Source organism: Protopterus annectens, chromosome 1.part2 (assembly GCF_019279795.1).
Source record: "Protopterus annectens isolate FY-2018-M chromosome 1.part2, PAN1.0, whole genome shotgun sequence".
Taxonomy (NCBI): Eukaryota; Metazoa; Chordata; order Ceratodontiformes; family Protopteridae; genus Protopterus; species Protopterus annectens.
Genome location: NC_056727.1, coordinates 530,637,142 through 530,662,632, shown reverse-complemented (window position 1 = coordinate 530,662,632; position 25,491 = coordinate 530,637,142). Strand labels below are relative to the sequence as shown.

The following is a 25,491-nucleotide window of genomic DNA, read 5'->3' as shown; positions in this document are numbered from 1 at the left end:
AAAGTGACCTTTAATGCCAAAATTGTTGAAATATATTTCTAGTTTTTGAAAGAATACTGTAAACTCAATTATTTTGCAGTTAGACGCTTGTTAGAATCTTGCTACTGAATATGAAATGTCTCACTGTACTCAAAGCAAAATGGTATGCTGCAATAATTGTCATTCATAACTTAGTTATTGAGCTAAGAATCTTGCAAGGTTAAGCAAGATGACTTCATGCAGTTGCTTACAATACCCCATTTTGGTACCCATCTTGATTTTTTTCTGCTTCATTCACAGCCCTGTATCAGTACTTCTAGTTTAATAATGTTTACTAAGTACAAGCTTAGGTTATAGTTGTGGTGCAGGAATAGTCCACTTTTTCTTGCCATGCTGTAGACACTAACTGAAAGACTCTTTTGGAAGATGAATACCAGGAACAGTGGTTTCTCTCAGCCCGACTAGCTGTGCACTGACTTCCCAGAGAAGCCGAGCTGTTTCTTCATCCTTGGCCTGTGGTGCAGGTTCCTTCTCCTTCATTTGGTGAAAGTACTTGCCGGATATTCCACTGAGCTCTTCTGCTACAGCCAAGTATACACTAGTTTGTGCGGCCTGTTTGGGCGATTTTACCAACAACCAAAAAATAGGACCTAAAAAGAGAGACAAAAATAATTCAGTCAACTTTATTTACGCTGATTTATCCATCTGGTTTCCTCATACCATTACACAATACCAGGAACCCAACAGAATCACAGCTACAAAGCACTCCAAAATCCACAGAGAGCGAAGGACCACAGTAAACCACAGAAAAATATTTATTCAAATACTAAGCGCTTTCATCTAACCTGTAAACAGACTTCTTCAGAGTATACAGATACAAGCACACACAGGTTTATATAATCCCTATAATCAATCACATGGGGTTGGCTTGGTTCAATGATTTCTTGTGTGAGTCTAATTGTTTTGATCAGGACGAAATTTTACCTTGAATGTATGTATAGAACTTGTACTGAAAAACAATTTTGTTTTTTTAGAGGGCCAATACTTTCAACAGGTTAAAGGTGTGGCGATGGGGGCCTCTTGTGCCCCTATCTTTGCTAATATTGTGCTCATTCAATGGGAAAATAATTTATTGTACAACAAGTTTGAGATACCTCCCTGTAGAGTGTATATTAGATATTTGGATAACATCTTTACTGCACGGGAAGGGGGGGGGGGTTATCAAACATTATTCCCTTTGTCGCATTTTTGAGTTCTACTTACTTACTTTTTGAGATTTACTTACACCTTTAATCCTGTTTACATCAATTATCTGGAAGTAACTATATTCAAAGATGATGAAAAACAAAGTAGTGAAAGTACTATATACAGGAAACCAACTTATTATAACAGTTTGTTACACTATCAAAGTAATCATCCTAATTTAAAAAAAAAAGGGAATTATAAAGTGCCAATACATATGGTTGGCTAGGATGATTTCAGATAATTTATTTGAAGTAGAAAGTTAAGTTTTGGCTGACATGTTTAGTGCTAGAGGTTATCCTCTTCAATTAATTAGGTCGATTAGCTCTGATATAAAGGGCAGAAGGCAGGCTGGCACTATTGTACCACTTATTAGAGATAACACTGTCTGTTAATGAATTATTTAATCAAGGGGATGGTCCTAGGAGAGATTTTTCTACCAGTTTTGTGATTCAATATTATGTGGAAGATACAGCTATTAGAAACATTCTTATTAAAAACTGGTCAGTCTTTTCTTTGTTCAATGGTATTTTGGACAAACTGGGGGAATAGACTGGTCATTGTTTATAAGAAGGGTAGAACTATAAAAAACTTCCTAAAACCTTGGGCCATATATTCCGGTATGTATTCTAATAAACACCTGGCACCAGGAGTTGTGGTTCTTGTGCTCAGTGTAGGTTTATTCTGATGGCTGACCAAATTTATGTTAATGGCTATTTGTTTAAAGCAACTTTTGCTTGTAATTGTAATACTACAGGAGTTATTTATCTGGCTCTTTGTCAAAAATGTACTGGTTTCTATGTGGAGAAAAACCAGGGGAAACTGAGGGAATGGATTTATGAGCATTCCCTAGATACTAAAAAAAGGTACTAATTCTTTAGCCAAACAGGTCAACAATAATCCGTCTCATTACTTTTTATTTTTTGCACTGGACTGGATTATAAAAAACCCTAGGGGAGGTCCCTGGGTAGACTTATTAGAACAGCGGGAGCTGCTTTGGCAACTTAGGTTAAATGCTAATTACCCCCCCCCCTCCAGGTTTAATAAGCAGATTCCACAGGCAGTGTTTAAAAATTGAAGTCATATCAGGTATAAAATGTAATACAAAGTGTAACAAGTTCAGATTTTTTATTGTATTATGGATTTTTATGTAAATACAGTTTTTACACTTAATAGTCTGGGTGTGTGGAGTCATGTGATTGATTATAGGAATTATATAAACCTGTGTGTGCTTGTGTCTGTATATTCTGAAGAAGTCTGTTTACAGGTCAGACAAAAGCACTTAGTATTTGAATAAATATTTTTCTGTGATTTCTCATAATATTTCCTTTTTTCATTTTGGTGATCCTATAGCATACCCACAAGACATTATGTTAAAGTACACATCACATGCTAAACTAAGCCCTTTGCACTGATCTCATTTCTATTCTGGGGATACAAATGGGTTCAAGTCCAATAGGTGAGGCTTGATGCATGGCAGGTAAAGTGACAAAAAATGCATGCAATCAGCAATAAGTAGTATAAGTCAGCACCAGTACACTGATGGATAAAACTGATTCTGCAACATCATCACCATCACACATTCCTTAAGTTCAACCATCACACATTCCTTAAGTTCAAGACATGGGCACCAAATTCAAAAGCAGAAATAACAGGGGCTATTCCAGTGGTGCAAAGGGACAAAGTCCTGACTGTGGCCCAGGTGACTTAGGTTTGATTAGCAGCTTGGGGGACTGCCGAGCAGCAGGGAAAGGTAGGCAGTACCATCTGGGAAGGTGAGTGGTGACATGGGCATCTCCTGTGATGACCCTGGTGGAGGCTGGGAATGTCGTGTAGTGAAAGGTGTAGTCCCAAGAGGTGCTGGGTGGGCAGAAATGGCTGACCTGATGCAAAGGTGGGGGGATATGTCATAACATCTCCCACTGCACATCCACCACTACGGATGTAAACATAGTCACCGGGAGGGGGGAGCATAACAGGGAAAAATTGGCTTGATGGATGACAGCATGACCCCCCCCCCCCCAGGACATCCTTAGGGTCCATGCTGGTCCTGGCAATAATGCAGTATTAGTCCAGGGGTAAACTGGAGTAGCCAGTATGTTGTTACTCTGCATTCTGAGTGACAATATTTCAATAAGGAACCTATGGTACAGAATTAAGACATATCATACAGCAAGAACAAAGATCATACTAATTAGGACCACATCAAATCAAAGATAAAGTTACCATTATTACCCAATGAGCTTTTGTATACATAAATATGTGAGACTGTCAGCAGAAAAGTACAGTTTTGTACCTACCATAAATGTAGATGTTCGAGGATCCACATTGCTGCAGTCCTAACTATTGGGTAGTCCGCTGTCCAGTCGGCCCGAATACCAAAGTATATGGCTGACGTCGGTCAGGGCGCATTAGACTGACGTCAGTACGTCAGGGTACTAATGCGCATGACCGACGTCATATCCTCAGTCTTTTCTTGCCCCAGATGTCAGAAGACCCTGAAAAGATAAGGCCAAAACCAAAAACTCCAAACATACCTGCACCAAAAATATGTACAATATATACAAAATTACCAGAATATAACCTCACCTACACAACCACCCCTAAACACAGAGGGGAAGGAGGGAGGGTAAATTGGACTGCAGCAATGTGGATCCTCGAACATCTACATTTATGGTAGGTACAAAACTGTACTATGTTCTTCATTCCACATTGCTGCAGTCCTAACTATTGGGTAGAATCCCAAAGCAGAGGTAAGGGAGGCTGGCAAATCATAAGGAAGCAGGAACTGACAACATGCCTTGCAAAATAGCTGTGGCAAAACCAGCCCTAGACTTAGAGTAGAGAGGAAGGTGATAATGCTTAGAGAAAGTATGCACTGAACTCCAAGTAGCTGCCTCCAAAATATCCTTAGTTGCCACCCCCCTTAGAAATGCTGTTGAAATGGCAGTAGCCCTAGTGGAATGAGGCCTAATCCCAGCTGGAAACTCCTTGCCATGATGGAAATAACAAAATGCAATGCAAAACCCAATCCACCTAGAAATAGTTTGTTTTGACACAGGCTTGCCCTGCGAACCCAAAGCAAAAGAAACAAACAACTGCTGAGACTGCCTAAAATCCTTAGTCCTGCTCAAATAATAACGCAATTGCCTGTGTACATCTAAAGTGTGCAAAATCTTTTCCCCTTTATTTTGGGGATCTGCATAAAAAGTAGGCAAATGAATAGTTTGGTTTAAAGCCACACTAGAAACCACCTTAGGCATAAAGGAAGGATTAGTACGTAAAGATACCCTATCCTTATGAAAAATCAAAAAGGCTCTACCGCCATAAGGGCCTGCAACTCAGAAACCCTTCTTGCAGAAGTAATGGCCAACAAAAAAGCAGTCTTCCATGACAAGTATTTCAAATTAGCAGTAGCCATGAGGCTCAAAAGGTTGTAGAGTAAGTTTCTCCAACACAAAATTGAGATCCCAAGTAGGAGTAGGAGCTCTACGTTGTCTTATATTCTTTGCCCCTCTAAGAAATTGCTTGAACAAAGGATGCGAAAACAATGGTGGGTCACAATCATAGTGAGCTGAAATTGCTGCAGCATGAATCTTAATGGAAGAGAAAGACAAACCTTTGTCCAATAACTCAGTAAGATATTGAAGAGCCACACTCAAATTAGGCTCAGAAATCTCCAAATTGTTTGCTGCACTCCAAAATAAAAATCTCTTCCATTTTTCTGCGTACACTTTCCTTGTACTAGGTCTTCTGGCTTCCATAATCACATTTAAAACTTGTTGAGGAAGTTGAGACCTGTTGTCTTTCAAAACAGAATATGCCAGGCTGTTAGATGAAGAGAGTGAAGCTTGACATTGAGCAGGTGACCGTCCCTCTGAGACAACAGGTGTGGAATCAAGGGTAAAGGCCATGGAGGCTTCGTTACCAGACTCCTCAGTAATGGGTACCAGTGCTGCCGAGGCCAATCTGGAGCTATTAAAATCATCCTTGGCTTGTCTTGTCTGACCTTTAGAAGCACCTTTGGGAGAAGAGGCAGAGGTGGAAAAGCATACACATGAAGATTTTTCCAAGTGAAAGAAAGAGCATCCACTTTCCAAGCTGTGTGATGAAACCTCTTTGTGCAAAACTTTGGCAGCTGGTGGTTTAGTGGAGAAGCGAACAGATCTATGTCTGGAGTTCCCCATGACACTGTCAATTTTTGAAATACATGAAGATCCAGTTTCCACTCGTGGGGATCCATGATTTGTCTGCTTAACACATCTGCTAAGGAGTTCTGTGCTCCCGGCAGAAACCTTGCCTGAAGAGTTAGTTGCAAGCTGAGCGCAGTCTCCCATAAAATCATTGCTTGCCTGCACAATGGGTAAGAATGTGTTCCCCTTGTTTGTTGATGTACCACATGACAGTTGTGTTGTCTGTTAGAATCAACACCTGCCCTGGAAGAAGTAACTCCTTGAAAGCCATTAATGCAAACTGGACTGCTAACATCTCTTTCATGTTGATATGTAGATGCTGTAGTCTGGCAGGCCACTTGTCTTGTATCCACTTTCCATTTAGATGAGCTCCCCAAGCAATGTCTGAGGCATCTGTCGTTAGAATCTGACTCGCCTCTGGCGGGTCACAGAGAGTCCCTTGTTTAGGTGACATTCCTGAGCCCACCACAAAAATTCCTTTTGAATGCAAGGTATTATTTGAATGACAGTGTCCAAATCCTGGCAGTGCTGTGTCCATACATTTTTGAGATACCATTGCAGCTTCCTCATATGCAGTTTGGCATTGGGAAGCACCAGAATACAAGATGCCATGAACCCTAAGGCTTGAAGGACTGTCCTTGCAGTCAGCCCGGACTGAAGAGATAGTTGATGGAAGTAACTGGAAAGATTATTTTGTTTGTCCGGGGTTAAAAAGGCCATCTGGGCTGCTGTATTCAGTCTCACACCCAGAAAGCACATGTCTTGAGAGGGTACTAGACTGGACTTTATTTCGTTCACAGAATACCCTAGGCATCTTAGCACTGCTATGACATAATCCAAATGCTGTAGAAGGTCTTCCTTTTCTTGAGCTAGAATCAGGCAGTCGTCCAAGTAAGGATAGATTTGAATTCCTTTTAGCCTGAAGTAAGCTATCACTGGAGCCAGAACCTTTGTGAATACTCTGGGCGCAGTGGATAAGCCAAAGGGCAATGCAGAGAACTGATAATGAGAATTTCCAGCTCGAAAACGCAGATACTTCCTGCAACTTAGTCTTATAGGCACATGAAGGTAAGCTTCCTTGAGATCTAAAGTTACCATCCAGTGATCTTTGCCCAGCAGAGGTAAAAGCTGTTGTAACGTCAACATTTTGAACTTGGGAATGTCCAGATAAGTGTTGAGGATAGATAAATCCAAAATTGGTCTCCACGTGTTCCCCTTCTTCGGTACTAGGAACAGGCGAGAATAAAATCCTAGGCCTCTTTCTGGCACAGGAACTGGCTGAATGGCCCCTATTTGGAGCAACAGAGAAATTTGCTTGTGAGCCTCTTTTCTTTGTAGAGGAGGAATGTCTGGCATGCCTTTGAAAGGAGGCAAGGTATGGAAATAAAACCTGTAACCGTGGTGAATGATATCCAGAACCCATCTGTCTTGGGTAATTAAATCCCAATTTTCTTTGAAAAGAGACAGCCTTCCTCCCAAAGGTGCTGCCAGGCGAGAATGTACTGGCAGCTGAAAAGGCAGGTCATTGGGTCTGCTTACGAAAGGACTGACCCCTGCCCTCACCAGAAGTCTGAGCAGGGGAACTCCCTGTCCTATGCCTAAAAGAACCTTGAGCTCTGCCCCTACCACGTCTAGACCTACCCCTAGACTGGGAATCATAAGCAGGATAAGTCCATCCCTTAGTAGGCCAATTTCTACTAAACTTCGGAGGCTGCACCTGCAAAAAATCCTTAACAGTTGCATAGACTTAGCCTTGTCCTCCATTTTCTTTAAAACTGCTTCCACAGGCGAACCAAACAACACATCAGACTGCAAGGGAGCATCCAAAATCCTTGTTTTAACATGCTCAGCTAAATTCTGATCTCTCAACCAGGCATGCCTACGAAGAACAGAACCAGTGGCAGCCACCCTCGAGGAGGCCTGCACAGCATCAAAACCACACTGCAAGGAATGTTTACCCACCTGTTCAGACACATGAACTAAATCCTGCAACTCTTTACACTCAATGCCTTCTGCCAGAGCATCCACCTTAGATTTCAATTGTGAAAGGAGGTAATTCTGATATTTTAACATGTGAAACTGACAATTCAACGCCCTCATGGCTAAAGTGGAAGAAGTATACACTTTCTTTCCCCATCTGTCCAAAGCCCTTGCCTCTTTATCAGGAGGAACAGGATTTTTAACAACAGAGGCCTTCACACCTTTAGGCCCCTGAGAGACAGTTTCGGGTCTGCCCTAGGACTCTTAAAAGATACTTATGAGCTTCAGGCACCCTATAGTACCTATCCGGTTTAACTGGGGCAGGAGGCAAAGAATCAGGATTCAGGGAAGCCTCTGCAAAACCATCTTCCTCCACATTCAGAACAGGAGGTATAGCTAAAGGCCTATGCTGGGGTAAAACAAGAATTCCCTAAGCCTCTTCCTGGAATCAGAGAAATCTTGACCTTCCCATTTAAAATGCTCCCTCATGGAATGCAGAGTCTCTGAAAATGGAAAATCCTCAGGAGGAGAAGCTGAAGGAGTAGAATCATCCACATCAGAATCAGAATAAGGAGGATACTCCTGCAAGTCTTCAGCCGAAGACTCAGAAGCCTCGAACATTGCTCAAAACTCTCAAACTCAGGTTCCACCCTAGGCCTCTTATCAGGAGGGGCATAGAACCTCTAATCATAGTAATCAAATCCTCTGCCATTTTAAGCATATGTTTCTTAGGCAAAGACCCTGAAGCACTAGGAGAAACCCCCACTGAAGCTAAACCTGGCCTGCCTCTCAAAGAAGCCTTGGAAACAGAAGGGAGGCTCTAACCACCTTAGGAAGAGAGGGAAGAACAGCCACCTGAGAAGCCCCTCAGCCTGGCCTACTTCCTGAGAGGATACATCCTGTAACAGTAAAGTCTCCCTGAGACTCCAAAGAAACACCTGGCAGAACCTCCGGCTCCACTGAGCCTTCTAAAGAACCGACGTCAGGGACTGTCGGTTCTTCCACTCTAGGCTTTGCTGCTTTGTCCTTGCGCTTTTGGCGAAGCGACGGAGCATCCGACGGCATTTTATAATTACAACGCTTCCCAAAAACTAACCTGGCACAGTCTAACCTTCTCTTAATAGTGCATTTGTTAAATCTAGCACAAGAGCGGCATCCAACAACGTCGTGCTCAGGCCCTAAACAAGGTATACACAAAGTATGGTAATCCCTATGAGGTATCTGTTTCCCACAAGAAATACAGTTATTCACTTTTTCTGACATCCGGTTAAATACTGAGGCAAGAAAAACCAAAATATTCCCAACGGGTACTTAGCCAACTTTGATTCGGTCTGAAACTCTGACTTCAGAAACTTTCAGAACGCCAACCTGCACTCGCAAAATTGCTTCTGCATCGGACCATGCGGCAAAAAAGACTGAGGATATGACGTCGGTCATGCGCATTAGTACCCTGACGTACTGACGTCAGTCTAATGCGCCCTGACCGACGTCAGACATATACTTTGGTATTCGGGCCGACTGGACAGTGGACTACCCAATAGTTAGGACTGCAGCAATGTGGAATGAAGAACATCGGGTGACCTATTCTACACCATCTATTTGATGATGCAACTGGAACAATATTCACAATCTCAGGTTATATTAAAGTTGCCAATAATATGCAACATCACAATCTTTGGCAGGGAACTTTATTTTAAAATCCCACTGGCTCTTTAATGATCTGCAGGACTGACTATTTACTTAAAATGATACAAGTGCATTTTTCTAGCAAACTAAACTATGAACTTTATACAGCTGAAAATCACTCCTTACCATATTTTATTATTTATGGTGACAAAGGCAGATAGTTTTGTGCTGTGTGCTATTGTTAACGCTATCTCCTTAGATTTTTTAAAGATCGGCAAATTCTGCCATTCCAGGGGTGAAGTATGGGGAAAAAAAAAGAATGTACACCTGCTGCATCCAGACTCCTAAACATCTACATTATTACACAGGCTATATTTCTGTGACTTGTGCAGCCACAGAAAATATGTATTCTGTACAGACATCATATCAAATGGACACTGAAGGCAAGATGCCTTAGTCAAACACTAAATTTGATATTAGTATTTAAACCATAACATAAGCAAGTATCTAAACATCTGAAGCATTTATTTATGTTCTTTATCTGGGAGGCTTTGCTACAATATGCAAATAAACCATGATGTTAGTCTGTGGTGTGGCCTAACAGAAAAAAAAAAAGATAAGAGGAAAATAAAACAAAATATATATATCTAGGTCTACTTCATAAAACTGGACCACCACTTACCGGACTTTTAAAATACTGAGATGACAAAGCCAAAAATCCATATTACCGACATTCCGGAACACCGACATTTCACTTCAGGTAAGTAACTGCTTGGCCACCATGGTGCACTTTGCCCCTTACCCCCATGGCAGTGCAATCTCAGAGTTGGCATACTTAGCTGGGGGAGGGGTGAAAAATCCCCACATGGGTGGGTTTAATTTGCTTCGGTTTTACTTTGTTTTTTTTATGTTGGCCAAGTGGTTACTTACCTGGAGTGAAATGTCGGTGTTCCAGAATGTTGGTAATATGGATTTTCGGCTTTGTCGTCTCTGTAATTTAAAAGTCGGGTAAGTGGTATTTCGGTTTTGTGAAGTAGACCCATATTATCTATATATAGATAAATATATATATATATATATATATATATATATAGATATATCTATCTATTTATATATATATATATATATATATATATATATATATATATATATATATATATATATATATATATATATATATATATATATAGATATATATATATATATATATATATATAGATATATATATCAATCTATACATACATATGGTCAACTGGTGAATGGTCGACCGGGTATGGGCAAAAGGAGTGCGGCAACATCACAAAAATGCAATTGCAAGTGTTGTGAATCTCAAAATCCTGTGCCCTTTTTGACCCATGTTAGCACACATTTTAAGGTGTAGAGTGGTCGGAAATGTCGAATTCGGTGTTTTTATGACATTCCAACCATTCGGCATTACGGGATTTGCGGAGAAAAGTCAGTAAAATGTATGGTCGAGCAATGTGCGCTCGACCATATGAATGTAAAGCATATATATATATATATATATATATATATGTATACACACACACACATACAGCTGAGGTGGCCTACTTGTAAACTGCTTAGACTGTGGTGTACAAGGACCTGGGTTCACGGCCTGCAAAGGCTGTTTATTTAGAGCGCCTCTTTGGCCCTCTTCAAAAGGAACCTTGATGACTGGATGGGAGATAGGAAATTCACTCCGGGGATCACATCAGTCACCTTGCTAGACAGAGGTCCAGGGAAGTAAATACTGTGGGATGAAATAGCCAGGGAATTGTTTTGGCTAGGCTTGTATAGGCCCTAGGGCCGATAGCCTAGTACCGACCTATGAACCTATATATATAGTTTGAAAATAAACTATAATTTCAGCACATATAGCATAAGCAAAAATGAAATGAGTGTGAAATAAAGACATTTGAAACAGTTTAAAATCTTTCCCACTGCAATTAGTCCATTCTTCTACTGGTTCATCTGCTTACATCAATATCTGCAGCTACTTTAGATTCAGCCTAAACTGCACTGCATTGGCACCGAAACAATGACTACATACTTTTCAATATTTTTTTCTCAAGAAATCTGAACAAAGACAAAAATAATGTTAGCAATAATGGCCAAACCATGGACAATTGTTAATTACTACTCTAATTCACTTAAAAAGTTAATAGAACAAGTTCTATATCAACATGCATTTTCTAAACAAGAAATATGAAACTATAATGTCTGGAATTACTGACTGACTGTAATCAGCAGTGATTTACCATAAAGTAATTTACAAGGGACAAGTAAAAAAAAAAAATAAGGCAAAATCAAAGACATTTTTAAGACATTCTGCAACCTTCTGGAGAGCTGACAGGTATCAGTGACCCACAGCAAAACAAACATACCAAAGCAAGTTGGCACTTTTTTCTGGTACATTTCATTAATAAAAGGCAAATATCTTCTACACAAAAGGGCATTCAGAACATTTCAGTGTGGATTTCACTCCTAGGTTTGAAGGTACTATTTGTTGCAGGACTTTTATTTTCATATATGATCTTTTCAATATCAAACATCACTGCAGAAAACAGCACTGCATTTACTTCACATGCAAATGGATTTTCCACCAAGCCAAACGCTGGTTTCAGGTATTTGACACTGATAATGTGCCTTTATGAATGTGTGAGTTGCGTCCAGCAGGCATACCCAGACAACAATTTATTAAAATTAAATAACCTCACTCACTCATACTCCTTCCACTTCTCCAGGTGACTAAGCAGGGCTTAGCTAGCCTTCATCCACAACTGCAGCCTTAGTGCTACAGAGCTTGCTGACTACTATTGCAGTGACTAACAACAGTGATGGATCTCAGCCTACCAAAGATTTCAGACACTTCCTCTTAAAAGGAACGCATCACCTCAATTAAGACATTCCTAAAAATGCCCCTCTCAGCTCCAAAAATTCTCCCAGTAATGGTGAGCACTTCCATTCTTTTGCTTAGCAGAGCCTGACTGAGGTCCTGCCTACTTTCCTCATGCACTGAATGGCTTACTAATACACCTTTGAGGTCATGCAGCAAGTACTGGGTTACCAAGTAACTCTAAGAAAAATAAAGACAGCACTCCATCAGCAGTGACTGGAAGGTTACCTTCTTCACCTTGAGAGCTTCCTTATTCACTGCTATTCACCCGTAGGTTCTAGTGTTACTTGTGTGGCATTCATCAAGTGCCTTTTGGTCACTATAGTGATTACATTTCTTGACCATGACCACACTAAGCAGTGAATAGAAAGCAGCAGAGAGAAAGGAGAAATTGCGGTACTTAAAGAACAGCAGCAGGGAGACAAAGAAGGCAGCAGTACAGAGGAGTGGACAGTAAATATGCACAGAAGGAATAGTCCCTAAACCAGCATCACTAGAGCACACAGAGAAGTGACAACTAAATATAACCGACTGCCTAGTGCAAACTGCAGCTCTTAGGACATTAACCAATCTTTTCCATCATACCTTTAAAATCTGCATCAACTCCAAGACCACCAATCATTGGACAGCCCACATTTTGCCTCTCAGTAGTCATCTTGGGATTAGTGCTTCTGTTTTGCTCCTGGTGAGAGAAAGCGCATAGGGACATTATTTCCTGGAGACGTCTGATCACTGGAAAGCCTAATAACTGCTTCATAAGTGCCAGCTTGGAATGTCTCCTTATAGTTTGCTCCTGATGAGAGAAAAAGCAGATTACATTGATTCCTGAATGTTTCTGATTGGGCAGTGTGTCTGTCTTTGACCTTACTGATTGGTCTGGTTGCTATTCAAGACATCCACCAGGAGAAGGCTACAACAAGCCTACAGACCCTCGCATAATCAGGGACAAAATCAAAAATAGCCTGTGGCCTGCTTCTCATCTAGGGACTGATGCTACTGTTTTGATCTGGTGAGAGAAAAAGCAAAGGAGCAGTGTGTAATGACCGTGCCCTGGCCCAGCAATCAAGGAGCCTCAGCCTTCACCACTAACACCAGGGAGGTTGTCTCCTAGAACAGGAAAGGATAACTAATACACACAGTAAAGTACAATTTCCCTTAAGTGCACACAGAGATCACAGTCAGGCTGGGGCTGGTTGCTCCTTTGCTCACTAGGTCTCCAATAAGACTCCCCACTGGCACAGCTATAGGGTCCAGGTCTCAGCCTAGCTGGGCAAACTAAAACCTCCAGTACCCTCTCTGTCCAACCAGTGCTTCGTGTCCCTGCCAAGTAGCTGACACACCAGACACACACTTTGAGAAGAGGTTATACAACTACACAGACCCTCCTGGGAAAAGGCTGGCACAGGTTCTCCAGCTGTGCCCCTATTACCCAGACCATACGGTAGTAATCCCTCCCACCACCCAGCTAATAATTATCAGCTACTAAAACGCCCTTAAAAGGGTGTCTAATTATTATTGTGCAATATTATTATCCAATTGGTAATGTGACTATTCAGTCTAGGCTTAATTTGGAGGGACTTAGACAGTAAAATCTGTAAATATGTAATGTACTTTAGAGGTTAAATTATCTCTACATAAACCAGCTGCAGGTGAAGGTTTTAAAACATTTAATAATAAATAATTAAAACACAAGACAATACTACTACAGTACAATGCAACTCAAGTTCAGAGATTACACAGAAACTTAAAACAATATCGTAGGAAAGATTGGATTTCAAAGAAAAATACTTAGTCTAACTTCCTTCTAAGTTTAACTATTCCTAAGAGAAATCACAGTGCTATTATCTTACTTACATACATAAAGAGCAAGCAGTGCTGGGTCAGATGTCCAAGATCAAAATGCTTACAATCTCTCACTTAATAATAGTTTTTAAACACTAACCAACAGCTCTGCTGAGGCCCTCCCAAATTACATCATTTTGACACTTAGGTTTTCTCAGGCCACAAACTGCATTACTTAGCAAGATAAAACCTGCTCAGAAAACTACAACAATACAAGGCAGAGTAAAACAATGTACTTGTAAGAAGATATAACTGGTGAAACCAAAAGTAAAACCACTATCAGCTTTAATAGGACAAACAAACAAGTACAAAACACAACTGACTTAGCGCTTTCACCCAACTAGGGCATCCTCAGAGTCATTTAGCAAAATTTCTAACAGTCCTTAATAAATGGAATTCAAACATTTTTACAACCAATAAGCATCAAATGTAATACATTTGCTATAATGGTCTCTAGAATTAACTCAACAATACAACACAATTTTGGTGATCGGAAAAACGTTTCTTCTCATTCAATCCAAATATTTACTAACTTATAACCCATTTTAATAGATAAACAAAGAGACATAGAAAAAGCAGTTGAAAAACGTCATAAACATACTGACACTCAGGCAGGGATGGTGCTGCAGTATAACACTATGTCTGTTAAGGTGAAGGAAATCACTGAGATGGGAATGATACAACATATTCCCTACAGATATGCTAAAAGCTATAGGAGATGGTCCAAACTTTATCAACAGTAGGGGTACAAATATTAAGGAATTCTTAGACAGAATTCCTAAACCTGTTGGACACAGACCTGCTAGGATGGCAAAATGTGGAAAATGTAAGGCATGTAAACATATTAATGATGGTCTGTATGTACAAGTTGGTAACTATAAAAGGTCACTGGTGTGTCCAGGTTACTGTAACTGTAAGATGAATATGGTGATATATGTGGCCACCTGTTTATCATGCCCAGCGTTTTACGTTGGTATGACCACAAGGAAATTAAAACAAAGAATACTGGAACACACCAGGGACATAAAAAATAAAAAGTTAATACTTCCTTGTACATGCACAGTAAGGACTGTTTTGAATTTTAAAAAATTCATATTTTTTGTCATCAATAGAATTTATACAAAAGATTTTGGGGGAGATTATAAAAATATACTTGAAGTTAGAGAATGCCTATGGCAGATTAGATTAGATGCCAGCACAAGACCTGGCATCAATGACACTTTATCTTTGGCATGTATATTAAAATACAAAGCTTTAAGTATTTGACATATTTTGTTTTTTTTCTCAAAAAGAAAAATATAGATGGAATTTTTAGGGTAAATGTTTTGTAACATGTTATTAGTAAATATTTGGATTGAATGAGAACAAAAGTTTTTTCCGATCACCAAAATTGTACTGTATTGTTAACAGTTAATTCTAGAGACCATTATAGCAAATTTATTACATTTGATGCTTATTGGTTATAAAGATGTTTGAATTCCATTTATTAAGGACTACTGGAAATTTTGCTAACTGACTCTGAGGATGCCCTAGTTGGGTGAAAGCGCTAAGTCAATTGTGTTTTGTACTTGTTTGATTGTCCTATTAAAGCTGATGGTGGTTTTACTTTTGGTTTCACCAGTTATAGCTTCTAACAATACAAGGCATTTCACATATACACTCTAGCATAAACCAGAGCAATAAAGCGCCTTCCATATGTAAATTCTGGACCTTAACTTTAACCTTAAAACAATGGGCATGAAACCTTCATCCAGACCCACTGGAGCCGACTTGTAAAACATCAAAGAGATTCATAATAACTTTCCAACTTCAAAAGACACATTTGAAATGCTTGGCTTGGTTTTCTTTACAACAGATGGCAATGTTGCAACAATCTTGATGTTCACATTTTACAGCGTTTTCTTTCATTTATAAACACAAGCCTGTATTTTACATTTATTTATACAGTTGATAGAATTATGTATCAAATTCTATTTGACTAGGCTGGCAGCCTTCGCCCATCTTCCTCCAATCTTCACACAGTGTATCGCAACAGAGTAAAGCTGTGGTGAGACCAACACTAATAGTAAGCAGGCTGTAGCCATTCAGGCAAATCCCCTCTATTCATCATTCTTGACAAGCTAATTCTTTCTTTTCAGTAAGTACTGACTGATTTGCTGCCGTCTTACCTAATGTCATAATATCTGCCTAACTACTTCATCCATAAAATATCAGGGTCTGCTTATTAGTTTCCCTTCAAGTGTTTGGCTGCCCTTTATAGGTTCATAGGTTGGTACTAGGCCATCAGGCCAAGGGCCTCAGTAAGCCTAGCCACCAAGGTTCCCTGGCTTACGCCACCCAAGAAAGTTAATTTAATGTGCCCCTGTCGAGCAGAGCCACAGAAGTGATCCCTGGGGTGTATTTCCTATTTCCCATCCACTCATCAAGGTTTTTCTTGGAGTGCTATAGGTTCATAGGTAGACAGATGCAGATGCCTTGCGTTGACATTCTTCCTATTAATACATGTCAAGCAGAGCACCTCACTGGCCCTCTTCAAGAGAAATCTTGATGAGTGGATGGGAAATAGAAAATTCACCCTGGAGATCACTCCAGTGGCTCTACTCGACAGAGGCACTAGGAACTAAGTTTGGGTGGCATATTGCCAAGGTAATCCAATGGGCTAGGCTTGTAAAGGCTCCAGGGCCATTAGCCTAGTACAAACCTATGAACCTATAAAGCACCCTTGAAATTTCACCAGTATCTAACTGCAAGACACCTAGTTCACAGTGACAAGCACTGCCCCTAGAGTTTCAAATCGGATACTCCTGATATTGCTTTATACTCTCACTTCAGCCATCTAATCAATAAAAGTGTCTACTGCCACAGATCTGACCTTTCCCACTATCTCCATTACCAGCTTGGTGGATATCGGCATCCTGAGGCAATGTAGAAATTGCCTCATGTTTACTAACAACCAGTGAATTCTCAAACTGATACAGCATGTGAGACATGTACTTACACAATGTCACTGGAGACAAAGCTGTCACATAAAAGCACTCCAAACGTCAATCAGTTCAAAGCAGAGGCACAGACCCACATATGCTGAGGCACTTAAACTTTCCTAAACCTCAAAGACGTCTTAGACAAAGTACACATAACAAATACCCTCAAGAATCTTGAATGCACTCTTTCAAAACAACACTCACATCAACACATGCAGCCACATTTACTTATTTTATTTATTCATTTGGCATTTGTTTACCGCTATGAGTCCGACTGGGCATGAATAGTACAGTTGTGTACACTTACCATAAATGTAGATGTTCGAGTATATTCACTGTTGCAGTCATCACATTTGGGTTATCTGCTTGCACTAGCCCTCAGTCAGCCTGATTATCAAAAGTCTTGGGTCCTGCGTCGGTTGCTGTCTCATCTTCCATGACGTCAGGTCATCGGGGGTATAAAGCATGCAGCCGACGCCATTACATCAGTTTTTCTTGCCCCAGATGTCAGGTGCCCCCCTAATGGGAAGCAATTAAATATATGTATATACAAGGTTATACCTCCAACAAAAAAGCAAATACACCAAAAAGATTTTAAACATAGTGAAAAAGGAATAGAGGCATAACCAAAAAAGATAGGGGGCTGGAGGGAGGCTAACCAGGACAGCAACAGTGAATACACTGGAACATCTACCTTTATGGTAAGTGTACACAACTGTACTATGTTCTTCGTGTTTCATTGTTGCAGTCATCACATTTGGGTAGATTCCCAAAGCTAAGGATGGAAGGAGGAATTTAAATAGCATTAGGACCAGCTATAAGACTCTGCAAGACTGCAGTGGCAAAACCTGCCCTGGATTTAGAGAAAATTGGCAAATGGTAATGCTTGGTGAAAGTATGTACAGAACTCCAGGTAGCAGCTTCTAGGATGACCCTGGTAGGGACACCTCTGAGAAAGGCTGTAGTTGTAGATGCAGCAATGGTAGACTGTGGTCTTATCCCCTGTGGGATAGGTCTTCCATGGTGCTTATAGCAGAAATAAATGCAGTGGCCTATCCATTTAGAAATGGTTTGCTTTGAAATCGCCTTCCTCTCTGCCCCTTCTGCAAATGTCACCAGTAGCTGCTCAGATTTCCTGAGAGGTTTAGTTCTGTCCAAGTAATATATATGTTGTCTGTGCACGTCTAAGGAGCACAGTAAATGTTCCCCTTTGTTCTGTGGATTAGAAAAGAAGGTTGGCAAATGAATGGACTGATTAAGAGCCACACTGGATACTACCTTGGGCATGAAGGAGAGATTGGTCCTGAGGGACACCCTGTCTGCATGAAAGATGATGAAAAGCTCCACTGCCATAAGGGCCTGTAATTCAGACACCCTTCTTGCTGAAGAAATGGCTAAACGGAAGGCCGTTTTCCAAGAAAGGAATTTCAACTCTGCACTTGCAGCTGGCTCAAAAGGAAGCAGAGTGATTTTTTCCAATATAAAGTTAAGGTTCCAGGCTGGAGTTGTGGCTCTCCTAGGTGGTCTTAAGTTATTGACCCCTTTGAGGAACTGCTTGAGCAGTGGATGAGAGAAGAGGGGTGGTACTGTGTTGTAATGAGCTGAAATGGCTGAGGCATGAATTTTGATGGAGGAAAAGGAAAGACCCTTGTGAAGCATCTCAGTTAAGTACTGAAGAATCTGAGGTAAATTGGGCGCTGCTGTGCCATCTCCTGAGTTTGGTTCCAGGTACAGAATCTTTTCCATTTTTCAGCATAAGATTTTCTAGTACTAGTTCTTCTTGCCTCTAGATGACGTCCAGCACTTGTTTACTGAGGGCTGGTAACAGAGAGCTCAGGTAATTAGCCAGGCTGCCAGGTTGAGGGTTTGAAGATGAGGATGCAGAATCTGGCCCTCCTGCTAGGACAGCAGTGTAGGGATCTGTGGCAGGTACCATGGATCCAACAGTGACACATTGAGCAAGAGGGGGTACCAGTGTTGGCATGGCCAGTCTGGTGCAATCAGTATCATCCTTGGTTTGTCCTGTTTGATCTTTAGTAGTACCTTGGTGAGGAGAGGCAGAGGAGGAAAAGCATAAACTAATAGATTTTTCCCAGGTGAAGGACAGGGCATCCACTTTCCAAGCTTGTTTGTGGGGAGTCCTTGTGCAGAATTTGTCCAATTGGTAGTTCTGGGGGGAGGCAAACAGGTCTATATCTGGGCTCCCCCATTTGTTTATCAACATGTTGAATGTTTTTGGTTCTAGTTTCCACTCGTGTGGGTCCATGAGATTTCTGCTTAGATCGTCTGCCGGTGTGTTTAGGTTTCCGGGCAGGAATTGAGCCTGTAGGTGCACTTGGTAGCTCAAGGCTGTGTTTCACAGAGCCATGGCTAGTCTGCAGAGAGGGTATGCATGGGTTCCCCCCTGTTTGTTTATGTACCACAACAGTGGTGTTGTCTGTCTTTACCATTAATTGTCCTGGACGAATGTGGTCCTTGAAGGCTGTCAGAGCATTCTGTACAGCTAACATTTCTTTTTGATTGATATGCAGGTGCATTTGACTTTCGTTCCATTTGCCTTGAATGCACTTCCCTGCCAAGTGAGACCCCCATGCATAGTCTGATGCGTCTGTTGTTAGGGTTTGGGCGGTAGGGGTTAGACTGAATAGCAGCCATCTGCCCACCAAAGGAATTCTAGCCGTAGGCAAGGTATGATAGGAATCATTGCTTCTAGATCCTGAGAATGTTGACACCATAGGCTTTTTAGATACCACTGTAGTTTCCTCATATGCAGTCTTGCATATGGAATTAATAGAATGCAGGAGGCCATGAACCCCAAGGCTTGCTGTATTTGCTTTGCAGATAGCAGGTTCTTTGTGGCCACTAGTTTGAAGTAAGTTGTCAAATGAATTTGTTTCTCTGGCATGAGGAAAGCCACCTGGGAAGTTGTGTTCAAGCTTGCTCCCAGGAATACAATTTGTTGACAGGGTACCAGATGAGACTTCTTTGCGTTTATGGTGTACCCCAGACAAGTTAGCACCTTTTGTACAAATGCCAGATGATTCAAAAGTATATCCTGGCTTTCTGCCTGAATTACACAATTGTCCAGGTATGGGTATATTTGAATTTTTCTTTGCCTGCAAAATGCAATGACAGGCGCTAGGCACTTTGTGAATACCCTGGGCACAGTAGATAAGCCAAAGGGCAGTGCAGAGAACTGATAGTGCATGTAGCCTGCTTTGAAACGTAGGTATCTTCTGCAAGATTCCCTGATTGGGATGTGCAGGTAGACTTCCTTTAAATCCAGTGTTGCCAACCAGGCATCTTTGCCTAGCATAGGAAGTAGCTGGTGAAGAGTTAGCATCTTGAATTTTGGAATCACCAAAAAAAGTGTTTAAGGTAGAAAGGTCCAGGATAGGATGCCATGAATTGTCTTTTCTTGGTACCAGGAAAAGTCTTGAATAAAAACCCTGTCCCTTTTCCTCTTCTGGTACAGTTTGAATAGCCTTTATGCTTAAGAGAGAGAGTACTTGCTTTTGAGCCTCTGCCCATTGATTTGGGGGTAGATCTGGCCAACCGTTTGGGGTTGGTAACGTGTGGAAGTGAAATCTGTATCCTTGGGAAACTATTTAAAACCCATTTGTCCTGGGTAATGAGTTCCCAGTTTTTGGCTTGCAGAGCAATCTTTCCCCCCTAAAGGAGCAGACAGTTGAGAAGTGCTTGGAAGTTTTAAAGTCAAGTCATTAAGACAGCTTTCCATAGGGTGGAGTCTTACTCCCTGGTTTGGAAGCGGAAATCCCCCACTGCTTAGTCTTGTGCGTACCCTGGGACTGAAACCTGGGGCTTCTGCTGGTTCTGAGTTTAGGTTGAGAATGCCTGGAAGAGGCAGGAAAGGACCAATTCTTAGAGGGCCAATGCCTACTAAATCTCAGAGGCTGAACTTGTAGGAAATCTTTAACAGCTTGCATGGATTTGGCTTTTTAAGAATTTCTTCTGCTTTGTTGCCAAACAGGCAGTCCTGATTTAAGGGAGCATCCAACAATTTAGCTTTAACATGATCTGGCAAAGATTGTTCCTTAAGCCAAGCATGCCTTCTAAGTACAGACCCAGTGACAGCAGCCCTGCAAGATGCCTCTAATGAATTAAACCCACATTGCAAAGTATGTTAACCAACCTGTTCAGCAGAATGCATTAAATTCTGTAAATGTTTATTTTCAGCACAGTCAGGAATCAACATAATTTTCTGTTTAAGCAATCCCATAATATGTTGCTGGACAGTTTAAGTCCCTAATGGCCAAGGTTGCAGAAGTGTATACCTTCTTACTCCATCTATCTAGCGCCCTGGAGTCTCTATCAGAAGGGATAGGATTTTTGGCAGTAGTAGCCTTAATGCCCTTGGGCACCTATGAAATAGTCTCAGGATCCGCAGTAGGATTTTTAAAAAGGAACTTGTGATATCTATCAGGTTTTCTGGGAGCAGGAGGCAAAGAATCAGGGGCCAAACTAGATTCCGAAAAGGCATCATCAACAATGTCTAGTGCAGGAGGGATAGCTAAAGGCCTGTGTTGAGGCAGGAATAAGAAGTCCCTAAGCCTCTTTTTTGAATCAGAGTAATCCTGGATTTCCCAGCGAAAATGCTTCCTAAGAATATGCAAGGTTTCACCGAAAAAGAAATCCTCTGGAGGGGGATGCAGAGGGAAGACAGTCCTCTGCATCAGAATCCTCATAAGCAGATAAGGGTAAATCTAGGTCATCAGAAGAAAGAAATTTCAGAATCCTGGTCAAAAGATTCATAAGCAAATTCAGTCCTTGGTCTCTTAGAAGGGGGTGGTTGGCTTCCTCTGATTAAAGTTATAAGGTCTTCAGCCATTCTTATCATTTGTTTTTTAGGCACAGAGGCCTGAGCATGTGGCCTGGGTGTCGGTTTTCTGGGCATGGTTCGAGCTGTAGGCCTTAAAGAAGAAGGTGGTGTCAGTTTAATATGCAAGTCCGTATGCCTGAATACACCCTCAGAAGTTGGTGCCTGCATAATGGCTCCGGACCCATCCAAGGTAGAGACATCCGCAGGTTCCACAGTTGAAACATCTCGCAGCATACCGGACTTCGAATGGGTCTCAGTAGAGGCCTGCGAATCAGAAGTAGCGGGTATCAGAGGCTGCGAAAGCACCTCATTGAGTACCGGCGAACTGGTGACTGGCTTAGGAGAAGCATCGTCGGCAGCTTTGGACCTAGGCAGCCTGTCTCTGTCTTTATCTTTGTGTTTTTTCGGAATACCGGTAGTCGGATGGCTTACCGATGACATATCTGGATAATTGAACAGAGAACCGAAATATTTAGAAGCGTAAATATACAGACGATGGATAGTTCGTTGGTTAAATAAGGCTCAAAACCGACAGCGAGGTATGTCATGGTCAGGGCCTAGGCAAGGAATACAGTACGAATGAAAATCTTTGTGAGGTATTTGCTTTCCACAAGAAATGTAATTATTAACTTTTACTGACATTGGTAAAGAGTAAGAAAAAGTTTCCCCAACAGGGTACTTCGCTTTAGTTGAAGACTTTGGTTCTGAAACTCGAAAATAAAAATTTCAGGAGTCGGCCGTCTGGCACTTGCAAACTGCTTCTGCTTCGGGCACCGCACAGCAAGAAAGACTGATGTAATGGCGTCAGCGGCATGCTTTATACCCCTGATGACCTGACGTCATGGAAGATGACACAGCAACCGACACAGGACCCAAGACTTTGATAATCAGGCCGACTGAGGGCTACTGCAAGCAGATAACCCAAATGTGATGACTGCAACAGTGAAACACAAAGAACATCCAATTTTCACCGGAGGCCTGGGGAGAAAAGCTCCAACATACATAGTTCAATTAATAAACTACATAATATTATCACATGAAGTGCAGTAACAAATAGTAGAGTTGACTTGCAGGATAAATAAAGTCAGAGAAAATCATACAGTGAATACTAAACAACAGTCATAGGATATTGAACACCTACAATCAACAGTGATAACCAGTGGTAAAGATGTTAAGCATTTTTAATATGGGCAAAAGACTAAGAGAAAGGAAAGACATTTTGCAGTTGGGCGAGATTTGGAAATGGAGTTAAAGTAGGGAGCTACTGGAGAAGCAACTAGTGCTTTGGCTAATAAGAGAATGGAGGAAAGGAAAGGGGAAAACAAGAGCAAGGGAAAGACAAGGGAGAAAGAAGGAAGAGGCAGGAGAGAAAGGAAAAGGAAGGAGTTACAGGTAGTGTCAGCTTGATGCAAGACATGTACAGAGCCAGGAGTTAAGGATAAATCTCTTTAGAGATTGTTTGAATATGTGACTACATGGCATTGCTCTAATATTTGTAGGAATACTGTTCAAGACCTTGACTACTGAGTAGGAATGCAGACAGTGACTGATGGATTTTTTCGGTTTAAGGATTTCAAGAAGGTGTTTCTCAGAAGTTGCTGGGTAGGATGAGGATTTATATACCATTTTATGAGCAAGGAGAAGTTGGGTGAACTTGAAGTGTGAGGTAACTCAAGCCAGTTTAAATATACGAGTGTGGGGCAGTAGTAGGAGTTGTATGACTGACTGGCTGCAAATCTAGTTACTTTGTTACAGCAAAGCTCAAGGTTTGATCTTAAGGAGATCTGAATGTTAGTTAAAATGGGTGAGGCATAAAGTAGTAAAGGAAGGAGGTATATACTGGCTTGAGCAACTCTTGAGGAGTTGGTAAGGAATCTTTTTGATCTGCAGAGCATGTCCAGTTTTTAGTGTGCTTTTTTATGTACTTCTGAATATGAAAATCAAACCAGTTATCATCTATTATGACACCAAGTAACTTTGTGTGAGGTACAATTTCAATTTCATTATTGTTGAGAGAGGATATTATGAAGGGGTCTTTTGTGTGTGTTTGGGATTTGGGGAGAAATAAGCACAGTTTTGTTTTATTTGGATTTAGGAAAAGCTGACTTTCACTGAGCCAGTTTTCAATAGAATTGAAAGCCTGCGGAGTGATAGATTGTAAAAGGAAGGGCTATTACATGAGCAAACGACAGTGGAGTAATCTGCATACTTTATAAGTGTAGCTTGTTGGGAGGATGTACATAGATCATTTATAAATATGTTAAAAAGGAGCCTTGTAGGACACCTGTATTAACTGGGAGAAAACATGAGCAAGTACACAGCCATTTAACCGATTGTAGCTGGTTAGATAGGTAGCTGGAGAATCAAGTGACAGTTGTACTATAAAAGCCTAAAGCAGAGTTTGGCATGTAAGACTATATCAAAAGCTTTAGAGAGATCTAAAAAGAGGGAAGAAACTAAATTGTTATCTTTGGCTTTAATGACGTGATCCAAAAAGGCAACAAGCGCAGTTGTTGTGCTATGATATGGGCGAAAGCCTTGTTGGGTAAAGGTTAATAGATTTTCTTGGAGTAAGTATTGTAAAAGTGCTTGTGAATACATTTTTCTAAAATCTTGGAAACAGGACAAGACTGCAATTGATATGAAGTTTGTTATTTCAATGGAGCTTCCCCTTTTATGAAGAGGAATGACATAACATTTTTTTTTCCCAGAAAGATGGGACATATGACTCACGTGTGGATCGACTGATCAAGATAGAGATTGGGTAGGCAACACAGGTGGCAACAATCTTTAGATATTCATATATGAGGACCGTCTACAGAGGGTGAGCAGGGCTTAAGATTGTGTAATAAATTGTTTATAGAAGAAGAAGAAACAGATTTTAAGCCAAAAATGGCATTGTTTGATGTTTGAAGTTTGTCAGGGTGGCAGGATTCTGTAGGGAGTTTTGGCTGAGGGTGGCTATTAAGTCTATAAAATGTGAGTTAAATTTAGAAGCAGTTTCTAAGGGCTAGATGTCTGGACAAGGGTTATGGGTACTAGGAGTTCCAGGGTGTAATATTTTCTTGATAGTGGACCAACATTTTTGGGGGTTGTGTTTTAGATTATCCTGTGGGTTGAAGTAATATTATTTCTCATCAGTGGTAACTTGTTTTTTGTCATGTTTCAAAGTTGTTTGTAGGTAAGCTTCACATTTGTATTTTTGCCAGTTTCTCCAGACTTTGTCTCTCTTCTACATTAACTGTCTACTAGAAGGGGATAGCCAGGGTGACTGGGTGACAACTCTCTTATTTTCTATAGCTATGAGTGAGGCTATTGAGAATGCCAAGGAATACTGTAACCAGTGGTAGGGAATAGAGGATGGACTAATTAATGTTATTAAATATATCATTAAAGATTTTGGAATTGAAATTTGAGAGGTTGTGGCAGTCTTTACAAAGGTGTTGTTTGATATGGTGAGTTGCTACTCTCTGAACATAGGTGGGATGGTGATCACAGAGTATGGGATGGTTTTTGGAGAGTTGTAAAGGTTTGGATTTGAAACTAGGATCCAGTACAGAGTATCCCAGTCTATTAGCTTTGTTGAAGTGAGCATAGGAAATTATGAGCTGTTTGAAACCATATAGATTGATACTAGTAGAAGGGTAATCTGATGTGAAGGTTTGTCAGTTAATACTGACATCACCAAGAATGATTTCATGAGGAATGGTACTAGATACCCAGTGAAGGATGTCTTCCAGAATAGGGATGTTATTTCCTGGGGGAATATATAGGGCAATTACACACACTGTTTTATACTCATTTAATTTACAGTGAAAGACAAGGATCTCAGCTGGTCTAAATGTGTGGAAGGCATTATAGCCTTGCACTACCGGTGTGCTCTCTGCAGCTTTAAACCATGTCTCAGTG

At 40.9% G+C, this 25,491-nt stretch overlaps 1 protein-coding gene across 1 annotated transcript in view; it reads right to left on the bottom strand.

The window, feature by feature from the left end:
• Positions 1 to 366: 366 nt before the first annotated feature.
• Positions 367 to 25,491, bottom strand: part of RDH13 (retinol dehydrogenase 13) — a 407,557-nt gene continuing 382,432 nt past the window's right edge. The window contains exon 7 of the mRNA XM_044057463.1: positions 367 to 629. Within this exon, the coding sequence (XP_043913398.1) occupies positions 382 to 629 (248 nt within the window). The 3' untranslated portion in view covers positions 367 to 381. The remainder of the gene's footprint in view (positions 630 to 25,491) is intronic.